Source organism: Thalassophryne amazonica, chromosome 9, assembly GCF_902500255.1.
Source record: "Thalassophryne amazonica chromosome 9, fThaAma1.1, whole genome shotgun sequence".
In the NCBI taxonomy this organism is placed as follows: domain Eukaryota; kingdom Metazoa; phylum Chordata; class Actinopteri; order Batrachoidiformes; family Batrachoididae; genus Thalassophryne; species Thalassophryne amazonica.
This window is the reverse complement of record NC_047111.1, coordinates 30271572-30291960: the sequence shown is the minus strand read 5'-3', so window position 1 is coordinate 30291960 and position 20389 is coordinate 30271572. Positions and strand designations below refer to the sequence as shown.

Sequence of the window (20389 nt, the reverse complement as noted above, 5' to 3'; positions counted from 1 at the left end):
GTTCCACTAAACATCTGGTAAGTAGCAGGAACATGTATTGTGTACGACACAGGCAAAAGAAAGTTGCTCTTTCCATCAGTCTGGTTCATTAAAGTTCACCAGGTCCACTACAGGGGTTGTCCTCGTGTTCTTTTAATGCAGTGAGATACAAGATGAGATTGTTTGTTGTTTTTGAGTGATTGTCGACACAAGCTGGGTGGGACAAACTCATTCATCATTTTTTCTTGGACAGCAAAAACGTATTGTATAGTTCTTGTATTTTATCATTTGGTGCAATTCACACAAAAAGAAGCCAAAACCTGTCCAACTGTCCTCTCTGCCATAGTCTAACAACCGAGTTGAGAAAAATCAAACACCTGAGAACTCTTGCAGTGTTCTGAAGTTGTGTGGGCTGAACATGTAAGCTTGTGTTGCTCAAACGGTGCTACAAAGGAAACTGCGGTTATTGCAGAAAAAGGAAGCAGACTGGTGTTTTTGCTTTTTGAAGCGGTAGTATGGAGACTTTCATTTCAGTAAGTGAATTGTAGAAGACTGTGTAGAGTTTCCACCACCAGAACATACAGAAGACTTCAGGAAATGATGATGTGATGGTCAGAGGGAAAAATACAGCAAATGATTATTTTGAATTTGAATGATCTGTTATCACAACAAATAATCAGCTAATCTGCTGAGTAGGTGCAACAGCATTTTACGAGGGCTGTGAATAAAGTAAGGGTCCTTTTTATTTTTTTTCAAAAACTATATGGATTTCATTCATGTTTTTACGTCAGACATGCTTGAACCCTCGTGCGCATGCGTGAGTTTTTCCACGCATGTCGGTGACGTCATTCGCTTGTGAGCACTCCTTGTGGGAGGAGTCGTCCAGCCCCTCGTCGGAATTCCTTTGTCTGAGAAGTTGCTGAGAGACTGGCGCGTTGTTTGATCAAAATTTTTTCTAAACCTGTGAGACACATCGAAGTGGAGACGGTTCGAAAAATTAAGCTGGTTTTCAGTGACAATTTTAACGGCTGATGAGAGATTTTGAGGTGATTCTGTCGCTTTAAGGACTTCCCACGGTGCGAGACGTCGCTCAGCGCTCTCGGCCGCCGTCGTCAGCCTGTTCAAGCTGAAAACCTCCACATTTCAGGCTCTATTGATCCAGGACGTTGTGAGAGAACAGAGAAGTTTCAGAAGAAGTCGGTTTCAGCATTTTATCCGGATATTCCACTGTTAAAGGAGATTTTTTTTTAATGAAACACGTGCGGACGGGTCCGCGCGTCGGGACGCAGCCGACGCGGTGCGGCAGCACAGGAAAAAACACCTCCGTGTTGATAACCATTTGTAAAATCCAGGCAGCTTTTGATGGCTTTCAGTGGAGTGAGTATATGAGAAATTGTTTAACAGGCAGGACATGTTCCAACTTGTCCTTAATGCTTTCAACAGAGGTGTTTTTCCTGTGGCGGAGCGTCGTGGCGGCTGCGTCCCGACGCGCGGACCCGTCCGCACGTCTTTCATTAAAAAAAATCTCCTTTAACAGTGGAATATCCGGATAAAATGCTGAAACCGTCTTCTTCTGAAACTTCTCTGTTCTCTCACAACGTCCTGGATCGATAGAACCTGAAATGTGGAGGTTTTCAGCTTGAACAGGCTGACGACGGCGGCTGAGAGCGCTGAGCGACGTCTCGCACTGTGGGAAGTCCTTAAAGCGACAGAATCACCTCAAAATCTCTCATCAGCCGTTAAAATTTTCACTGAAAACTAGCTTAATTTTTCGAACCGTGTCCACTTCGATGTGTCTCACAGGTTTAGAAAAAATTTTGATCAAACGCGCCAGTCTCTCAGCAACTTCTCAGACAAAGGAATTCCGACGAGGGGCTGGACGACGACTCCCACAAGGAGTGCTCACAGGCGAATGACGTCACCGACAGGCGTGGAAAAACTCACGCATGCGCATGAGGGTTCAAGCATGTCTGACGTAAAAACATATGAATGAAATCCATATAGTTTTTGAAAAAAATAAAAAGGACCGTTACTTTATTGACGGTCCTCGTATATTAAAATAGGAAGCTCTGGTTCTGCTTGTTTCTTAAAGCATTTATACTTTGCAATGCTGCAGCGTAATATTTTCTGTAGTTTCACGCAATTCAGTCCTGTTCACTTTTTCGTAAGTGTTTTTGTACTCAAGAAATTATCTTATTCTCCTAGGATCCCTATTTGTCCTTGGAGCTGCTATAAAGTACATCTTAAATATAACTTATTTCTAAATTGTCCAAAAAGATGAACATTTTTATATGTCCACCACACATGCATTTACAGGACATGTGTTTACATTAACTTGGCTAAAAGCCTTCAGATTCCATTTTTTTTTTTGACCGCACTTATTCAGTTTTATTCAGTAATATGTTTTAAGTCAATTATAATGTCTCTTATTTTCAATATATACTTATTTAAAAATAGCAGTTAGAGGATTTGTTTTTATTCTAACCCTGTCAGTGGCTTTGTAGTTCACGTACATTGAAATGGTTGCTTCTTTAAACAGCAACAGAGTCAAGAAAAGGATGGCTTTATAACCCCAAATCAGTATTTAATTCAATTTATTTCATTTATACAGCTCCAAATCGCAACAAAGCGGCCTCAAGGCACTTCACATGACTACGTTCTAACCTTACCAACCCCTAGAGCAAGCACACAGGCGACAGTGGTAAGAAAAAACTGATGATGCAACCATGAAAAGCAGGAATAAATGTATATAAAATAAAATCTTTAGGTAATCTTGGGGTAATTTTTGATCCTATGTTGTCTTTTGACCTCCACATTAGAGACGTTATGAGGACTGCTTTCTTCCATTTGCAAAATATAGCGAAGATTCGTCCCATCCTGTCTGTGGCTGATGCTGAGACTTTGATTCATTTGTCTCTTCTAGATTGGACTATTGTAATGCTCTGTTTTCTGGCTTACCGCAGTCCAGTATTAGGGGTCTTCAACTGGTTCAAAATGCTGCTGCCAGACTTCTGACACAAAGCAGAAAGTTTGACCACATTACGCCCATTTTGGCATCCCTACAGTGGCTTCCAGTCGCTGCAAGATCAGATTTTAAGGTTCTGTTATTAGTTTATAAGATTGTTCATGGACTTGCACCTCCCTAGCTGACTGACCTGGTAAGAACCTATGTACCAGCTCGGGCCCTGTGTTCGCAGGGTGCAGGACTTTTATGTGTTTCCAGGGTGAATAAAAAGTCTGCCGGTCACAGAGCTTTCTCCTACCGTGCCCCAGCTCTGTGGAACGATCTCCTAGCACACATACAACAGTCGGATACTGTGGAGACTTTTAAATCACGTTTAAAGACTCATTTGTTTTCCTTGCTTTATCATTAATGTTATGTGTTTTTATTCTTTTATGGTTTTGTCTTTTTATTGTGTTTTTGAATTTTAATTCAGTTTTTTCTGTTTTTATTATGCTGTCTGAAGCACCTTGAGGTGATCTCACTGCAAATTGGTGCTATATAAATTAATAAATTAGATGATTTGATTTTAAAATTAAGTTGACCACAGGAAACATTAAATATCTGGGATTCCTACCGTTTTTAGTGAAATATAAGTCAAAGTAAATTTGACAATCACCGTGGACTTTTTATTTGCATGTTCCATACTATCTCAGCTTCTTCCAAGTTGGGCTTGTACTTTTTAAAAGGTCCTGAATGACTAAATGCTTATAATTCAGGGTCATATGGGGGAGACTTGAGCTGTATTTTAGGGTGTAACCAATGAACCAGTGTCCTCATGCATTTAAGAGCAAGAAAAAGTCAAAAGAATTCAGCCAAAGCTTACCAAGCACAATTTTTGATCTTCACAAATCTGGTTTCTCCTTAGGAGTCATCTTGACAAAATTCACAATGCAACAAGCAAACTGTACAATCTTTAATGCAAAAAAATTTAAGAAGTTTGGGACCATACAGATTTATTTAAGGAAGGAGGCCTAAATTCAAGACGCATTAACAATTAAATCAGTCAAGAGTCACTGCTTTAAGTTGCTATGGTCGTTTCTTCACAGTTTGAAATGAAGCTAAGACCTCTCCTCAGGCCACCGTGTTAAAACCCCATATAATCACAATTTACCATAATGCATTTCTCTGGCAAATCATGACCTGGATTGTTGGCCACATGTCTTGAAATGACAAGACTCTGTCAGACCCCCTTTTAAAGGGAGAGTCGCACATGCTGCAGTCTGAGCCACAGTGGGTTGAACGTGTAACATGATTGAACATTTTTTATATCATCAGCACACAGCTATATAATTGTAAATCTTCATATCTGCAGATACCGATAATTAACTTTGAGCTTTTATTGGCTAATACTGATGTTATCCCTACTTCTGATGCCACACAGTCATTAAAGATGTCAGTCACCAATTTCCATCCACATAATGGTTCACTAACCCATAGGCACACTCTGGATTTTCACGGATTTTCTCCCATACCAACCCCACATATCCTAGTCCTAGAAGGATCTCTGATAGATGGACGGATGGATCCCCTAGATGTTCCCACCAACATGCATGATTCCCAACAGGCATCCCTAGTCACTGCAGGTTTTGTGCTTCTTCCTGGGGTGCAATAGAGGAACCTCCTGATCCTAGTGGCTTCTTTTGACCTATGTACTTCACCTTCATCTGCTTGACTAATGTAGCTCTTCCAAGTAGGGTCTTAGACTAACAAAGCAGAAGAATTTAATTTTTGTGGATTCAACCAGCATTCCGTACTGAACCAAGTGCACGTCAGCCATATAGACCTGACACACTACTTGGTAACAGGAACTAGAAAGTATGGCAGCTATCATATTAAAAACAGTGAAGATCTTCAACTACTATGGGCTGTTTTGTATCAAAATATTAACTTCTGTGGTCTGACTGCATGTGGTGCTTCCCAAATTTGAAGTTTGCTGGACTGAAATGATCAGTAGTAGGAAAAAAAATCTGTGTAAGGCATCAGATTTTTTTTCTCTCTTCTTTAAATTGGTGTCATTTGCGTATTTACTTGCTTGTTAAATGCTGTGGAAATTAAAACTGTAGCCAAAGTGAAGTGGTGATGATTCTGTAGACGTTAAAATGAAACATTTTGCTGCAGAATTGAAAAGTAGAGTGTGTGTATTCCTGACAGGTGCTATGCAAATATTTTTGATTTGAATTTGTCTGAGGCCAGTGACTGTCAGATGTGGTGTTGACTATCACCACAAGCACTTATCACTTATCTGTGTGATAAGTCCAGAATGGATCTGATCTAAACCTCCTTTGATTTGCAGAGATGTCCCAGGAGCAGAACTATTCATGCATGTAAACTCACGGCAACAAAAACAGGGTGACTAACAGTGAAACATGAAGAAACCAGTTGTGAACACAATAAGTTAAAAAAATTGACTAGGAGGAAGTCTTGCGAAAGAAGACTGTAGTTGTTGTTTTTTAAAATCTTCTGTTCTGCTCCACTTGTCTTCTCTATTAATTTGTGTTATTATGCCCCCTTAACAAAAATTTGGGTGGTAAATGGGGAAAATGGGGAGTGCTTTGATTCTTGGGAAAGTTCTATATAAATAGTCATTATAATTGCTGTTATTAATAACAAACTTGTGAATTTTCAGTATACAAGTATCACCAGAGTATAAGTCACTGGGCCTCTAATACTAGTAAAAAAACAAAACAAAAAACGCGACTTATACTCCAGAAAATACGGTATTTGTCATTGAAAAGTTGCAATTTAGGTTCCTCTGGGTTTTTTTCTTCAGTACCTTGCAGATCTGTTTCCTCTCTCATTTCCTTTTGAACTCTCTGTTCTTCGCTGGAGCACACTTGTTTGTGCAGAAGTCCAACGAAGTCACTTTGCATCCACACGTCACGGATGCAAATCCATATTATGTTGTAGTTTTCTATCCTGCAGCACAGCTGGAGGGAATGAATGACTGTCTCTCAGGAGGATGATACACACCTGAATCAGTATTGTGCTTTCATCTGGTTTATGACAGCTCTGTAGGTTAAAATATAACTAGGAATGTGTCCATGTGACTTTCTCCTCCTCCGGTCGGGAGAAGATCATGGTGTCTGCTGGCAGTGATACAAATTCAATAGCACTGCATTTTAAAAATGTATTTAAAATTTATTCAGCGTGTGGCACTACTAATTGGAATCTTTTTTATATCTACAGTTAATTTATGAACTATAGAGCAGTCATTTGCTCACTTTTTTTTTTCCCTCCCCCACAGAGCTATGCAAATTTTATGTTTAAGGTTAAACATCATTGTGTTGACTTCGAGTTAACGATTTACCATCTCCTGCGTGTGGACACACTGCCATGTTCAGTTTGACTATTGCAGTTGTATGCCAGTCTTTGGGCACCTCGTGGCGCATAACTTTATATTTGATAATGTCATTACATCAACAAAATCAGACTTATTTATACAAAAAAGAAGAAAAAGTTACAGAATGTCAAAGTGAAAATGGTTCTCTGTAATACTAAATTCTTGTGGCTTCTGGTTTGCTTGGGGTCACCACAGTGAATCTGGTATGGATCCACATGCTAATTTGGCACATGTTGTATGCTGGATGCCCTTCTTGACACCACTCCAGATGTACATGGAAACTGAAGCACAGGTGCTCTTTGAATCCCAGACTTTCTTGCTATAAATAAAAATGCCTTGTCTACTCTTTAACTGATTATTTAACTTATTTAACCCTAAAGGTGATCCCTCTGTTGCAGATTTTTGGCCCCAGTTTGCGTCTTGATTCCAAAATTGAGGAAATTGGGCTTAGTTTATTAAAATAGCAGGCAAAATTCTTATTTCCTACTGCTATGTGATCACTTCAAATGACCATAACCGAAGATTGCAGAGTATTGCTGAATATACCAGAGTACGTACAAATTCCATTATGTGAGTGTTTGTGTTCCTGCACTAATTCCGCGCTGTTCTTGTACTTTGCCACAAAGCGAATCCATTTACATCTCAAAACTATCTTCTGTTGAGGATTGCGAACATGCTTTTCATGGCATTTATGTTGGAGAGGATAATCAGAAGAACGGTAGATCCCAATGACTTCATATTGTACCTGGATGTTCACACTCACCAACAGTACTTCTGCAAAATATCACGCTCACTTTGCGCAAATTACATCTGCATATACACGATTTTGGATAACTATATATCTTGACATCAACTTTTTTAAACATGTTCAAAAATTTCCTGAACACTCTGTTCTACAATGCTACTTTTACTGCCACTTACACCCAACATCAGACCTTGTTAAGGGTATATTTTCTTTTTTGCCAATAATGTAGACAGTTGGGTATCACAAATCTGCAATAGGAGACCACCCCAATGGGCCTGTCACACCTTGATGATTTAGCCAGTGTATGCGGACTTAAGAAAAATCTGGTGAATACGCTATGTCGAATAAGATGTAGCTGTCACACCATAACGATTTTTAATTAATTTTCTTTTTTAATTTGACCTTTATTTAACCAGGTTAGTCCCATTGAGATTGAGACCTCTTTTGCAAGGGACACCTGGACCATGAGAAAGCTTCCAATTCGCCTAACCTACATGTCTTTAAATGTGGGAGGAAGCCAGAGCACCCGGAGGAAACCCATGCAAACACAGGGAGAACATGCAAATACCACAGGTGGGAATTGAACCCATGACCTTGCTATGAGGCAACAGTGCTGACCACTAAGCTACTGTGCTGCTTTAGTCAGCGTATCCTGATGTATTAAAAATGCTGCCATTATGCAGCAGCTGACGTGTTCATTAAGTTCTGTGGTCATCTGGAATGCAGCAAATACATGTACATACGTCAGTATGCATTGAAGATAAGTTGGATATAAGTTACACACAGGTTCACAGCACGTTATTAGTAGGTTAGAAATAGCTTTTGGATACTCTAGAAGTATTTCGACTTATGAGTAACTTACAAGTAACGTGTGTCAACAATTGCATAACTTATGGCCCGTATGAGCGGGATGTATAAGCCAAATGCTGGCCTACGTCGGAAATATTGCACATGCACAAAATCTTTCAATGACCTTGCCATACTATGACATATATCAGCATGCTTCATTGTGCTATTACACATAACTTATTAGACGTACGGCAGCGTATTTGCCAAATTTTTCATATGTCAGCATACGCTGGCTAAATCGTCAAGGTGTGGTAGGCCCATAAGGGATCTTCAGTGAGTTGGAAATGTTTTCCTGTCCATCACCTGACTGGTTGTAAAACAGATGCTTTAGTTGCATCGAGCTAAGTTTCTCCTGTCATCTCGGAGTGGTGCTCAGTCAGAAAATTAAAATTTGAGGCACATGGTTGGCCAACTCTGATGTCTGGCATCTATAATAGCAGGTCTTTGAAGTTCAGGATACATAAAGTATAATTTTGTTAATTTCTAGCATTGAGCCAGTCAGTTTGTAACGATGAACCATATCTCTATCTGTCTGTCTTCTGCAGAGAAGGACTACAGCAGCTTGTGCGAGCGGCAGCCGATTGGACGTTTTCTGTTCAGACAGTTCTGCGAGACGCGCCCAGAGCTGAGACGCTGTGTCAAGTTTTTAGATGCTGTGGTAAGAGAGTGTGTGTGTTTTTGGGGGGCGGGGGGGGGGGGTGATTCACTTTGTAAGCAAAGTGGAGATTTCAATCATTATTTACAAAAGCAAACTATATTGCTGCAAACTAACTATATTGCGGCAGTTAGATTTTCCACAGACACATGGCGTGTCGACTTGTTTCTCTCCGATGCTAATTTAATTCTAACTGCTGGTCAACAACAAGAGATCAAGGAATGAACCAGGGCGACCCTTAGACTGTTAGTTCAGTTCCAGTTATGACCGCACAAGGCCAACTGTCGGTGTCTGTGGACAGTCCACCCAGCTGTAAATGAGTACTGACCTTGGCTGGAGAGTAACTGCAGAGGGAATAGAGCAGGGGTAGGCAACCTGTTCCAGAAAGAGCCATGAGGGTGCAGGTTTTCTTTGCAGCCACTGACTCCACCAGGTGATTTTACTGATTAATATCACTTTGAGCAGATGGAATCAGTTAATCAGTGAAATCACCTGGTGGAGTCAGTGGCTGCAAAGAAAACCTGCACCCTCATGGCTCTTTCTGGAACAGGTTGCCTACCCCTGGAATAGAGACTCATCCAGGATGAGATAGACTCTCATCCACTTCACGCTATGGAAACCAGAGATACGCGCAGCCCGCAGCATAGATGTTATGTGATTACCACTGTAGAATGTGGATTTCACCTTGTTGGATATCTCGCCACCACACATTGACCTCATTTATTGTTCAACGGCACATTTAAAGGCCGTATTGGACTCCAGTCACATTAATCATTACTTCCTACTCTTTTTAATTTGTGTGGGTGCTGATAAAGCTGATAAAAGTGCAATAAGCCAGAGTATGTCTGAAAAATGCACAACAGATTGACACTTGCATTGATCCGTAATCATGATTATGGATAATGTGGGGCACAGACTATTAGCTCTCTGAAGGTCAGTCCACCTGTGTCCAGTTACAGTCCACTGCATGACACACACCAGAACACAGTCAATCTGGGCTGTTTTAAGTCTGCTAATGTAATATGGCTTTTAAAAGGTTTTAATATGGCTATAATTTGGGTTTCAAGTCAAATTCTTGTATTTTGCGATAAACATATGTCCGTCTTTACCTCTTTGTAACCTGTGGTGTATTCAGAAAGAAAAACATGGCATATGTCTCAAAAAGGCTGAATAATGATTACATATCATGAAAGTGGTGTCTCTGATTTAACTCCTATGTTTGCACACATAGCCATGTAGAATTATTGTTCCACTCTGTGGCGCTGTCATCTGTCCTCATTTAAACAGCATTCCTCCACCAGAGTCACCCGCTCCAGGTAACTTAGCTTAGTTATCGGTTTAGCACAGCTTGGCCAATAACGGGAACATTGGAGCTGGTCCACCGCCGGCTGTCCCATTATTATCGGCCACTCATCATATTCTGTCCAACTCCGTGATCACAGAAGCAGCTTCCTCAAGGAGAGTCGCTGGTGTCCCGCACGTAGCAGCTTAGCTTAGCAAGGTACGATGTGGCAAGGTGGCACAAACCACAAACGCGGCCGGTTCCACGCTTTCGGGGCAGGCAACACACTAAGTGTTCTTCTGGCCAAACGAATGGAAAGGATCCATGAAGACCATTCCCACGCTGTGCTCATCTTGTCCCACAGACACTCAAAAGAAGCTCCCACTTTCCTCTTCAAGCTATTATCTTTGGAAAATCTGCCACCTAATAAGCAACACTAGTCGTGTTACTGCATCCTTGTAAAACACACATTTTAAACATTTTGAGTTATTCACCATCAAAGTCCACAAAAAACACAGATTTCACACTGTAAAACAAAACAGTTTTTCCCTTCCATTTCAATAGAGCATCTCAAGAGGCGTGACCCCACATGATGTCATTAAAGTCCAGCTTTGACAGCTTCATATTTCTGAGCGTTTATCAGCAGCGGGTGAACTCAGGCTAAATTCTCGGCATTTATGACTTAATTTCTGAGGTCCTATGGCACCAAAAATAAAACGCAATACATCATTTTCATAAATTTTTATCTATTTACAATAGTCAGCTCATTTCACATTCATTTACTCCTGATATACACTTTAAGTATTAACTGTTGGAGCCCGAAGGGTATTTTATCAATTTTTACCATACCTCCAGTAAATTCCCTTTTAAGGTACTTGTATATTGTGTAATGCCCATGTGTTGCATATCACATTGTTCCCCTAAAATCTGTTTTCTGAATGTTAGACATACGTACATTTGTCTAGAACGCTGTGTCAAGATGTAATTTGGATCTAAATCTGAAAATATGAAAAGCATTTTTACAACTCCTGGCAAAAATTATGGAATCACCGGCCTCGGAGGATGTTCCTTCAGTTGTTTAATTTTGTAGAAAAAAAGCAGATCACAGACATGACACAAAACTACAGTCATTTCAAATGGCAACTTTCTGGCTTTAAGAAACACTATAAGAAATCAGTAACGGTTACTTTTTTAGACCAAGCAGAGGGAAAAAAATATGGAATATGAAAAATATGGAATCACTCAATTCTAAGGAAAAAATTATGGAATCATGAAAAACAAAAGAACGCTCCAACACATCACTAGTATCTTGTTGCACCACCTCTGGTTTTTATAACAGCTTGCAGTCTCTGAGGCATGGACTTAATGAGTGACAAACAGTACTCTTCATCAGTCTGGCTCCAACTTTCTCTGATTGCTGTTGCCAGATGAGCTTTGCAGGTTGGAGCCTTGTCATGGACCATTTTCTTCAACTTCCACCAAAGATTTTCAATTGGATTAAGATCCGGACTATTTGCAGGCCATGACGTTGACCCTATGTGTGTTTTTGCAAGGAATGTTTTCACAGTTTTGCTCTATGGCAAGATGCATTATCATCTTGATAAATATCATCCCCAAACATCCTTTCAATTGATGGGATAAGAAAAGTGTCCAAAATATCAACGTAAACTTGTGCATTTATTGATGATGTAATGACAGCCATCTCCCCAGTGCCTTTACCTGACATGATATCATCAATGACTGTGGAAATTTACCTGTTCTCTTCAGGCAGTCATCTTTATAAATCTCATTGGAACGGCACCAAACAAAAGTTCCAGCATCATCACCTTGCCCAATGCAGATTTGAGATTCATCACTGAATATGACTTTCATCCAGTCATCCACAGTCCACAGATTGTGTTTCCTTAGCCCATTGTAACCTTGTTTTTTCTGTTTAGGTGTTAATGATGGCTTTCGTTTAGCTTTTCTGTATGTAAATCCCATTTCCTTTAGGCGGTTTCTTACAGTTTGGTCACAGACGTTGACTCCAGTTTCCCCCCATTCGTTCCTCATTTGTTTTGTTGTGCATTTTCGATTTTTGAGACACATTGCTTTAAGTTTTCTGTCTTGACGCTTTGATGTCTTCCTTGGTCTACCAGTATGTTTGCCTTTAACAACCTTCCCATGTTGTTTGTATTTGGTCCAGAGTTTAGACACAGCTGACTGTGAACAACCAACATCTTTTGCAACATTGCATGATGATTTATCCTCTTTTAAGAGTTTGATAATCCTCTCCTTTGTTTCAATTGACATCTGTCATGTTGGAGCCATGATTCATGTCAGTCCACTTGGTGCAACAGCTCTCCAAGGTGTGATCACTCCTTTTTAGATGCAGACTAACGAGCAGATCTGATTTGATGCAGGTGTTAGTTTTGGGGATGAAAATTTACAGGCTGATTCCATAATTTATTCCTCAGAATTGAGTGATTCCATATTTTTTTTTTATCCTCTGCTTGGTCTAAAAAAGTAACCGTTACTGACTGCCACAATTTTTTTTTCCTGATTTCTTATAGTGTTTCTTAAAGCCAGAAAGTTGCCATTTGAAATGACTTTAGTTTTGTGTCATGTCTGTGATCTGCTTTTTTTTTTTTCTACAAAATTAAACAACTGAATGAAGATCCTCCGAGGCCGGTGATTCCATAATTTTTGCCAGGGGTTGTAGAAATCCTTCAAATCTTTAGTGAAAATACTCCTTTATTCATGTGGACAAACTGTTTTTGTCTTTAGAAATGGGTTTCTAAAAACAAAAGTATTGTAATATATGAAAAAAAACTTGAAAATGAAAATACATAATTTCACATAGTGAACATGCTGTCATTCATTGTATTTTACCAGATTTTTTGAGTGATTTTGATTCAACAACACTAAGACTGCATACAACATTTCAAGCTTCATAATTCATTCATTCATTCTCACACTACATTGATTTTGTTTTCTTTTTCTTTTTTGTGGAGCCACCAACAGCCAAGACATTCATTCATATCCATCACTGTCAATTTTATACTATAAATAACTAATGCAAAGGAATTGTTTATGATCATTTTGAAATAGTCAGATTAATGTACAGTCACTTTTGTCAAAGAAACACACTAATAAAAATAAAAACAGAGCTTTTGTTCCACAAAACAAATGACTGTTTGTATATTTCACAAGAAAATAAAAACAAATTAAAGGACTTACCAGGTCCTCTTGGTATAAAATAAGTCCATAAGAATGATGATTTCATAACTCAGATGTTTCAGTCAGTGGAGAAGCTTTGGTGATGTGATCTTCTCCATCCTCTAGGATTGGCTATGAGTGAGGGATAGTCTCCAGACAAGATGCACAGTTTTGGTAAGAATTTGTATTTTCAAGAAGTGGTCAAAGGAGGTGAGGTGGTTTGGGCATCTGGTAAGAATGCATCCTGGGCACCTCCCTAGGGAGGTGTTCCAGGCACGTCCATCTGGGAGGAGACCCCGGGGAAGACCCAGGACGAGGTGGAGAGATTATATCGCCACACTATCCTGGGAACACCTTGGGATCCCCCAGTCAGAGGTGGTCAATGTGGCCCGGGAAAGGGAAGTCTGGGGTCCCCTGCTAGAGTTGTTGTCCCCACGACCCAATCCCGGATAAGCAGTTGAAGATGAGTGATCAGTGGTCAAAGGAAGTGTCTGTCATTCCATTGCTAATTTAATAATAGAAACATGAGGAAAAGTTGATCATGACACGGGGCATGTCATTAGGGTTCAGAGGGTTAAGAACCTTTGCCTGCACCTGGGACTCTATGGGCACCTGCCCTTGGTCAAGTCTTGAAGCATATGCTAATGTTGCATGTTGCTGCACTCCACATGGCCATAATGTCACATTTGATATTCCCCGTGATACGTCTCAGCCTTTTGCTTGACATAAAGTTATTCCAACAATATCCAGTGATTGTATGACAGACCTAGTACCAAAGACACCCAGTCGTCTCCTGAGGCCACTGGTTGGTGTTCAAATCTAACACAGGAAGACGGGAAGCACCAGGACCCTAAAGACTTGGAACGTCATCCTCCTGCATAGGAATCAGTCTCAGCAAACACCTCTCTCCAGTGACCTCACGACTCCATAAGCTCTTCCCAGGCTTCTCCCAACCTCGAAGGTCGAGGACCCACTAACATGAGTGTCACTCTAGTCCTGAATCTCTCGACAATTTCTGCACTTTGACCACACACAGATGCATATCTGAGGTCCAGGAAGTCATTAAAAGCCTGGTCTTGATCCAGGACAGTCACAAACCCAGACACTCACTAATAATTGTAACTAGAGTGGCACAGGTGTATCTAATTATGGGGTGGATACAACTCTGGATTTGTCTGTTTCAGGGGTGATGTTGGTGACTATGATGAAGTGTTGAGTCTATCTGTGTAGCCAGTGTGGCTCCTGTGAGGCTGCCCTGCCCTCTACCTCTTTACAGCTTTCAGCTGTCCAACGGAAACAATTTGCACACAAAGCAATTACGTCCTTTTCCACACAACCACTTCCCGTCTCTACACTGAGAGAGCTTTGAGAGAAAAGGATGGAGAGGGAAAATGAGATCTGTACTGTCTCCACTGTCACTTAGCACTTGTTTAGTGCAGGAGAGGACGATGCTTTTTGCAGTTTTCCAGTCAGGCTCATCTTACTTCTAGATGTCCAACTACAGAGGCTAGCCAGAGAATGGAGCAAGGATAATGGAAAGTGTTAGATAGATTCAGTTGATATACTACCATGTGTGTGTGCATGTAACATGCTCCTTAAAACACTGAAATTGATGGAAAACTTAGTTATAGGAAGTCAAGGCCTTCCAGTGTTATCAAAATGGAGTACATTGGCTGATATGCTAGTGAGGAGAACTATAGACATAAAATATCTACAAGAGACCAGGTGGAAGGGGAGAGATGTTCTACAACCCCAATTCTAATGAAGTTGGGATGTGTAAAATATAAATGAAAACAGAATACAATGATTTGTAAATCCTCTTCAACCTATTTAACTTTATTGTTTTTGTGCAAATATTTGCTCATTTTGAAATGGATGCTTGCAACACGTTTCAAAAAAGCTGGGACAGTGGTATGTTTACCACTGTGTTACATCACCTTTCCTTCTAACACTCAATAAGTGTTTGGGAACTGAGGACACTAATTGTTGAAGCTTTGTAGGTCTAATTCTTTCCCATTCTTGTTTGATGTACGACTTCAGTTGTTCAACAATTCGGAGTCTCCGTTGTCATATTTTGTGCTTCATAATGCGCCACACATTTTCAATGGGTGACAGATCTGGACTGCAGGCAGGCCAGTCTAGTACCCACACTCTTTTACTACGAAGCCATGCTGTTGTAACATGTGCAAAATGTGGCTTGACATTGTCTTACTGAAATAAGCAGGAACGTCCCTCAAAAAGACTTTGCTTGGATGGCAGCATGTGTTGCTGCAAAACCTGGATGTACCTTTCGGCATTGATGGTGTCATCACAGATGTGTAAGTTGCCCATGCCATGGGCACCAACACACCCCCATACCATCACAGATGCTGCCTTTTGAACTTTGCGCTGGTAACAATCTGGATGGCATTTTTACTCTTGTCTGGAGGAAACAACGTCCATCGTTTCCAAAAACAATTTGAAATGTGGACTCATCAGACCACAGCACACTTTTCCACTTTGCGTCTGTCTATTTCAAATGAGCTCGGGCCCAGAGAAGGCGGCAGTGTTTCTGGATGTTGTTGATGTATGGCTATTGCTTTGCATGGTAGAGTTTTAACTTGCACTTGTAGATGTAGCGATGAACTGTTATTTTTCTGAAGTGTTCCTGAGCTCACGCGGTAAGATCCTTTACACAATGATGTCAGTTTTTATTGCAGTGCCGCCTGAGGGATCGAAGGTCACTGGCATTCAATGGCTTGTGGCTTATGTGTAGAAAGTTCTCCAGATTCTCTGAATCTTCTGATTAAATTGTGGACTGTTGATGACGGAATCCCTAAATTCCTTGCAGCTGAATGTGGAGTAACATTGTTCTTAAACTGTTGAATTATTTTTTTCATGCAGTTGTTCACAAAGTGGTGATCCTCACCCCATCTTTGTTTGTGAACAGCTGAGCCTTTTGGGCATGCTCCTTTTATACTTAATCATAACACTCCTGTTTCCAATTAGGTGTTCTTTGAGCATTAATTAACTTTCCCAGTCTTTTGTTGCCCCGTCCCAACTTTTTTGAAACGTGTTGCAGGCATCCATTTCAAAATGAGCAAATATTTGCACAAAAACAAAGTTTATCAATTTAAACATTAAATATATTGTCTTTGTGATGTATTCAATTGAATATAGCCTGAAGAGGATTTACAAATCATTGTATTCTGTTTTTATTTACATTTTACACAATGTCCCAACTTCATTGGAATTGGGATTGTACCATGGTGTGGATGTGAGCGTACAATAAGATTGTGGTGTAGGTGAAGAGAGTGAGAGAGCAATGAAGCTGAAAATTGATAGTGAATGCCATCAGCACATATGCCCTGCAGGTGTTGTGTAAGATTGAGAAAGAAGATTGCTGAAGTGAGTGTAAATGGGGTGATACATGGTGACATACAGAAATAGAGTAAATTGAGGTGAGGAAGGTGTACACAAGGCAGGCCTCTATTTATAAATTTTCAACTAGGAGTGAGCTGGCTTCTAACTTGAAAACCTTTGAGCCAATCAGAATTTTAAGGAGCCACTAAGCAACAAAGTCTTGTTTTCACTGTTCATTGAAAATGTGTCTTTTACACTGTTTTAAACCTGTAAGAGCTACACATACAGCTCTTACAGGTTTAAAACAGTACAAAAATGTTTGGTTCATGTTTTTCATTCAGATTTTATTGTTGAATGGACACCAATAAGATAATTATAAGTTAATTAATTATAATCACTTTTTAACATTTTCATGTTTGATATTTAATATTTAACACCTCCAAAGTACCACAGTTTTGAGTGTTTTCAGATTTTCTTGTGATTAAAGCAAAATTTCTGATTGACTCGACTTAACACCTCTTTGACCTACAGTATGCCACAGAAGTATCCAATCCCCTCACATCATCTAATTTTACTTCAGTTTATTAAACGTGTCCCCCCCCCCGCCACCACACACACACACACACACAAAATGAGTGTGATGGTGTGATGGAGGGGAGGTGATGGTCTAGTGGTTAAGGTGTTGGGCTTGAGTCCAGAAGATCATGGGTTCAAATCCCCACCTGACTGGAAAATCACTAAGGGCCCTTGGGCAAGGCCTTTAATCCCCTATCCCCCGGTGTATCCCCCTTGTATGGCAGCACCCTGACAGTGTGACAATGTGAATGTGAGGCATAATTGTAAAGCGCTTTCTGCATCTGATGCAGATGGAAAAGCGCTATATAAATGCAGTCCATTTACACACACACGCGCGCGCACACACTTTCTCAATGGCCTAGGATTACAGCTGTTTACCAAAATCACAAAATACTCTGATATTCAAACTGAAAACTTGCTACATCACACACGCATCACTTTAACTGACGTGACAAAAACTTTGAAAACACATTTTGTAGTGCGGCAGTAAATCATGTTCAGTATGTTCATGAGGCTCCAATTTTGCAAAGTTCATAGACTGCACAGTTTTTTTTTATACATTAAAATGTTTGGGGCTTTTTTGTTTGAGAGCCTAATCTTTGTACACTTGACGTGCATGTAATTTGAGAGGTGATATATAAAAAAAATAAACATGAAATTAAATGTGATTAAGTTAGACTAATTGATCACAGTGCTTGTAATTAATTAGATTATTTTTTGTAATCGCCTGACAGAATTAGGACATATATATTGACAGGAGTCAAAATCTGCAGTAGATGCCAGAGTCAATCAATCAATCAACTTTTTTCTTGTATAGCGCCAAATCACAACAAACAGTTGCCCCAAGGCGCTCCACAGTCTGACGTCGGATGCTTTGTGTTGAAAGCTGTGGCTTCGAGTGTGAACAGCAGCTCCTGTGACAAACCAGCTGACTAGAGAGGAACTGCCAAAACTGTTCTCTTTCCAAGACAGTGACAGGTTTTACTCCCTTTGACCATAACAACACAGAGCCATTCCTAAAAATATTTTCAACTTAGTCTTCAGGCCAGTCTCTCACACACACACACTCTGAGCAGAGCACTCTGGCAAGACAAAAAATTTAAGTCACTGACTGGCAGTCTATTTTGAAAATGTGCATGCCAGCCTTCATATGAAGGCAGAATTGCTGAACAACTGATCACCAGTTTTGCTTGACAGTGCTGAAAGGTGAACTGTCCTGTTCATGGGATGCAACCTGAAAGAGAACCTGAGGCGGTGACAAGAGAGCATAGCCAGACAGCATTGGATGGTATTCTGTCAAATGACTGCAGAGGTGAAGAAGAGAAAGACGGAGAGCTGAACAAAGGGTCAGATGTAAGGAAGTTGGAGGAGGAAGACTTGTGAAATTCAGGGAGCGGTGAGACAGGCACTGGATGGAGGTGAGGCTGAATGACTGGACAATGACTGCAAAGGTGGTGAGCCAACAGTCAAGAAGGTGCTGGGTGTGATGTGGACAGAGAAAAGACAGAGAAGACTTTGTGGTGGGATGATGGAGTCAAATGTTTGCATTGGTTATGAGATCAAACAGCAGTCTTCAGGGACTCTGATGTTTATAGATGACATTGTGGTCTGCAATAACAGGAGGCAACAGGAGATGTGGAGATACACATTGGAGACTAGGTGAGGAATGTGGGTTAGTTGCATACTCTATCGGTGTGAAGGCGAGGGAGGGCAGCAAAATGGTACAGTGGCACAGATTAGAAGTCATGAAGATGGATGAGTTTAAATATTTAAGGTCCACTCTTCAGTGTAATGTGGTGGACAGGTGAAGAAGAGAGTGCAGGCAGAGTGGATGAGGTATAACAGGAGCCTATCTGCAAGAAAGGGAAATTTTCTACGACTGTAGTCGGACCAGCTCTCTTGTACAATGGCTTAGAGGCAGTGGTGCTAACACAAAGAAGGGCAACAGAGCTGCAGGTGCTGCAGCTTGAGTGAAAGGGATGGACAGGATTAGAAAGGAGCATGTTAGAGGGACAGCACAGGTAGGGCCATTTGGAGACTGCACATGCAGTCTCACTTCTGTCACAGAGGGGGATTGCCGGGTATATCTAGAGAAGGATGCTGAAGATTGAACCACCAGGCAGCAGGAGAAGAGGGTTTATGCATGTGGTGAGGGAGGATGTGCAGGTGGTTGGTGTGACAGAGGAAGATGCAGAAGACATGTTGAGCTGGAGATGGATGGCTTTGTGATGTGACCCCTTGCGGAAGCAGCCAAAATAGGAAAGACGTGAAATAGTTTGTTTTTGAGGTCTGGCTTTATAATTCAGTCAGATTTACACACATGGACAAAATTGTTGGTACCACTATGTGATCAGAAATAAATACAAGCAAAGCAATTTTGATTTATCAAAGTATTTTTTAAAAATGTCCAAAGTTATTTACTTTCATAAAGTGAAACAACCAAACAAAAATCCTGACAAAAAAAAATGTATGCTGGACACAATTATTGGCACCCTTTGATGAATTTACAGTAAATCTTCACTTTTACAGTCAGGTTTTTTTTTTTTTTTTTTTTTTGACAAGTCAGGGGATGGATACATGGACATTACCAAGTCACTGATTATGCCTTGGATGTCATTTACAATTGTCTTTAAGAAATACAGCAGAAACAATATGGTACTCTATGGTTAATCTGTCTGGAGGACGAAGTTCTCAAAAAAGCTGAGTGACCGTGCAAAGAGATGAGTGAGGAAACCCACCAAGACACCGATGGCAACTTTGAAGAAGATATAGGCATCTGTGGCTGTGATTGGAGAAACTGGGCACAGTTTAAATTTTAACTGTTGCGTCACTAGTTGTATAGCTTCATGGTGGAGTGGCGCAAAGAAGGATTTTCTTAAACAGATGCAAAATGTCAGATACTGTTCTCCAAAAGGCACACAAGAGAGTGAAGCTGGGATATTGTCTGTTTTCTTGTCTCAAAGTCTTTGTTGGTTTGTAATTGTCTACTTAAAATTCAGGGATGCCAACAGTGCTGACGAGCATTGCCCAACGCTTACAGCCAATCAGGCCTTATTTTCGTACCTGCTTTCTTTGGACCAAATCATTTTGACTTGATGTGTTTCATTGCAGGCAGAATATGAGGTGACTCCTGATGAGAAGAGGCACGAATGTGGACAGGAACTAGTGGAGAAATACTTCAACCCAAAGGTATCTGTCACTGTGATGAACGTATTTGGTGTTGCCCTGGCTTCATATGACAGCAGTGTTGACTGAATGTTTCTTCTAATGTTTGGATCTGGAGCGGGGATAAAGTTTGCAGCAGCAGTCATCTGATAGGCGTGTGTCTGGGTTGACTTATTTCATCAGTGACATTCATGTGTCTGGGTCCTCAGCCTCTGGGATTGACAGACCTCTTGTCTCCGGCAGATGTTTTTGCT

General features: G+C 40.6%; 1 protein-coding gene across 1 annotated transcript in view; it reads left to right on the top strand.

The window, feature by feature from the left end:
• grk6 (G protein-coupled receptor kinase 6) overlaps positions 1 to 20389 on the top strand; it is an 88651-nt gene that overhangs the window by 30182 nt on the left and 38080 nt on the right. The window contains exons 3-4 of the mRNA XM_034177853.1: positions 8463 to 8575; positions 20082 to 20159. Of these exons, the coding sequence (XP_034033744.1) occupies positions 8463 to 8575; positions 20082 to 20159 (191 nt within the window). The remainder of the gene's footprint in view (positions 1 to 8462; positions 8576 to 20081; positions 20160 to 20389) is intronic.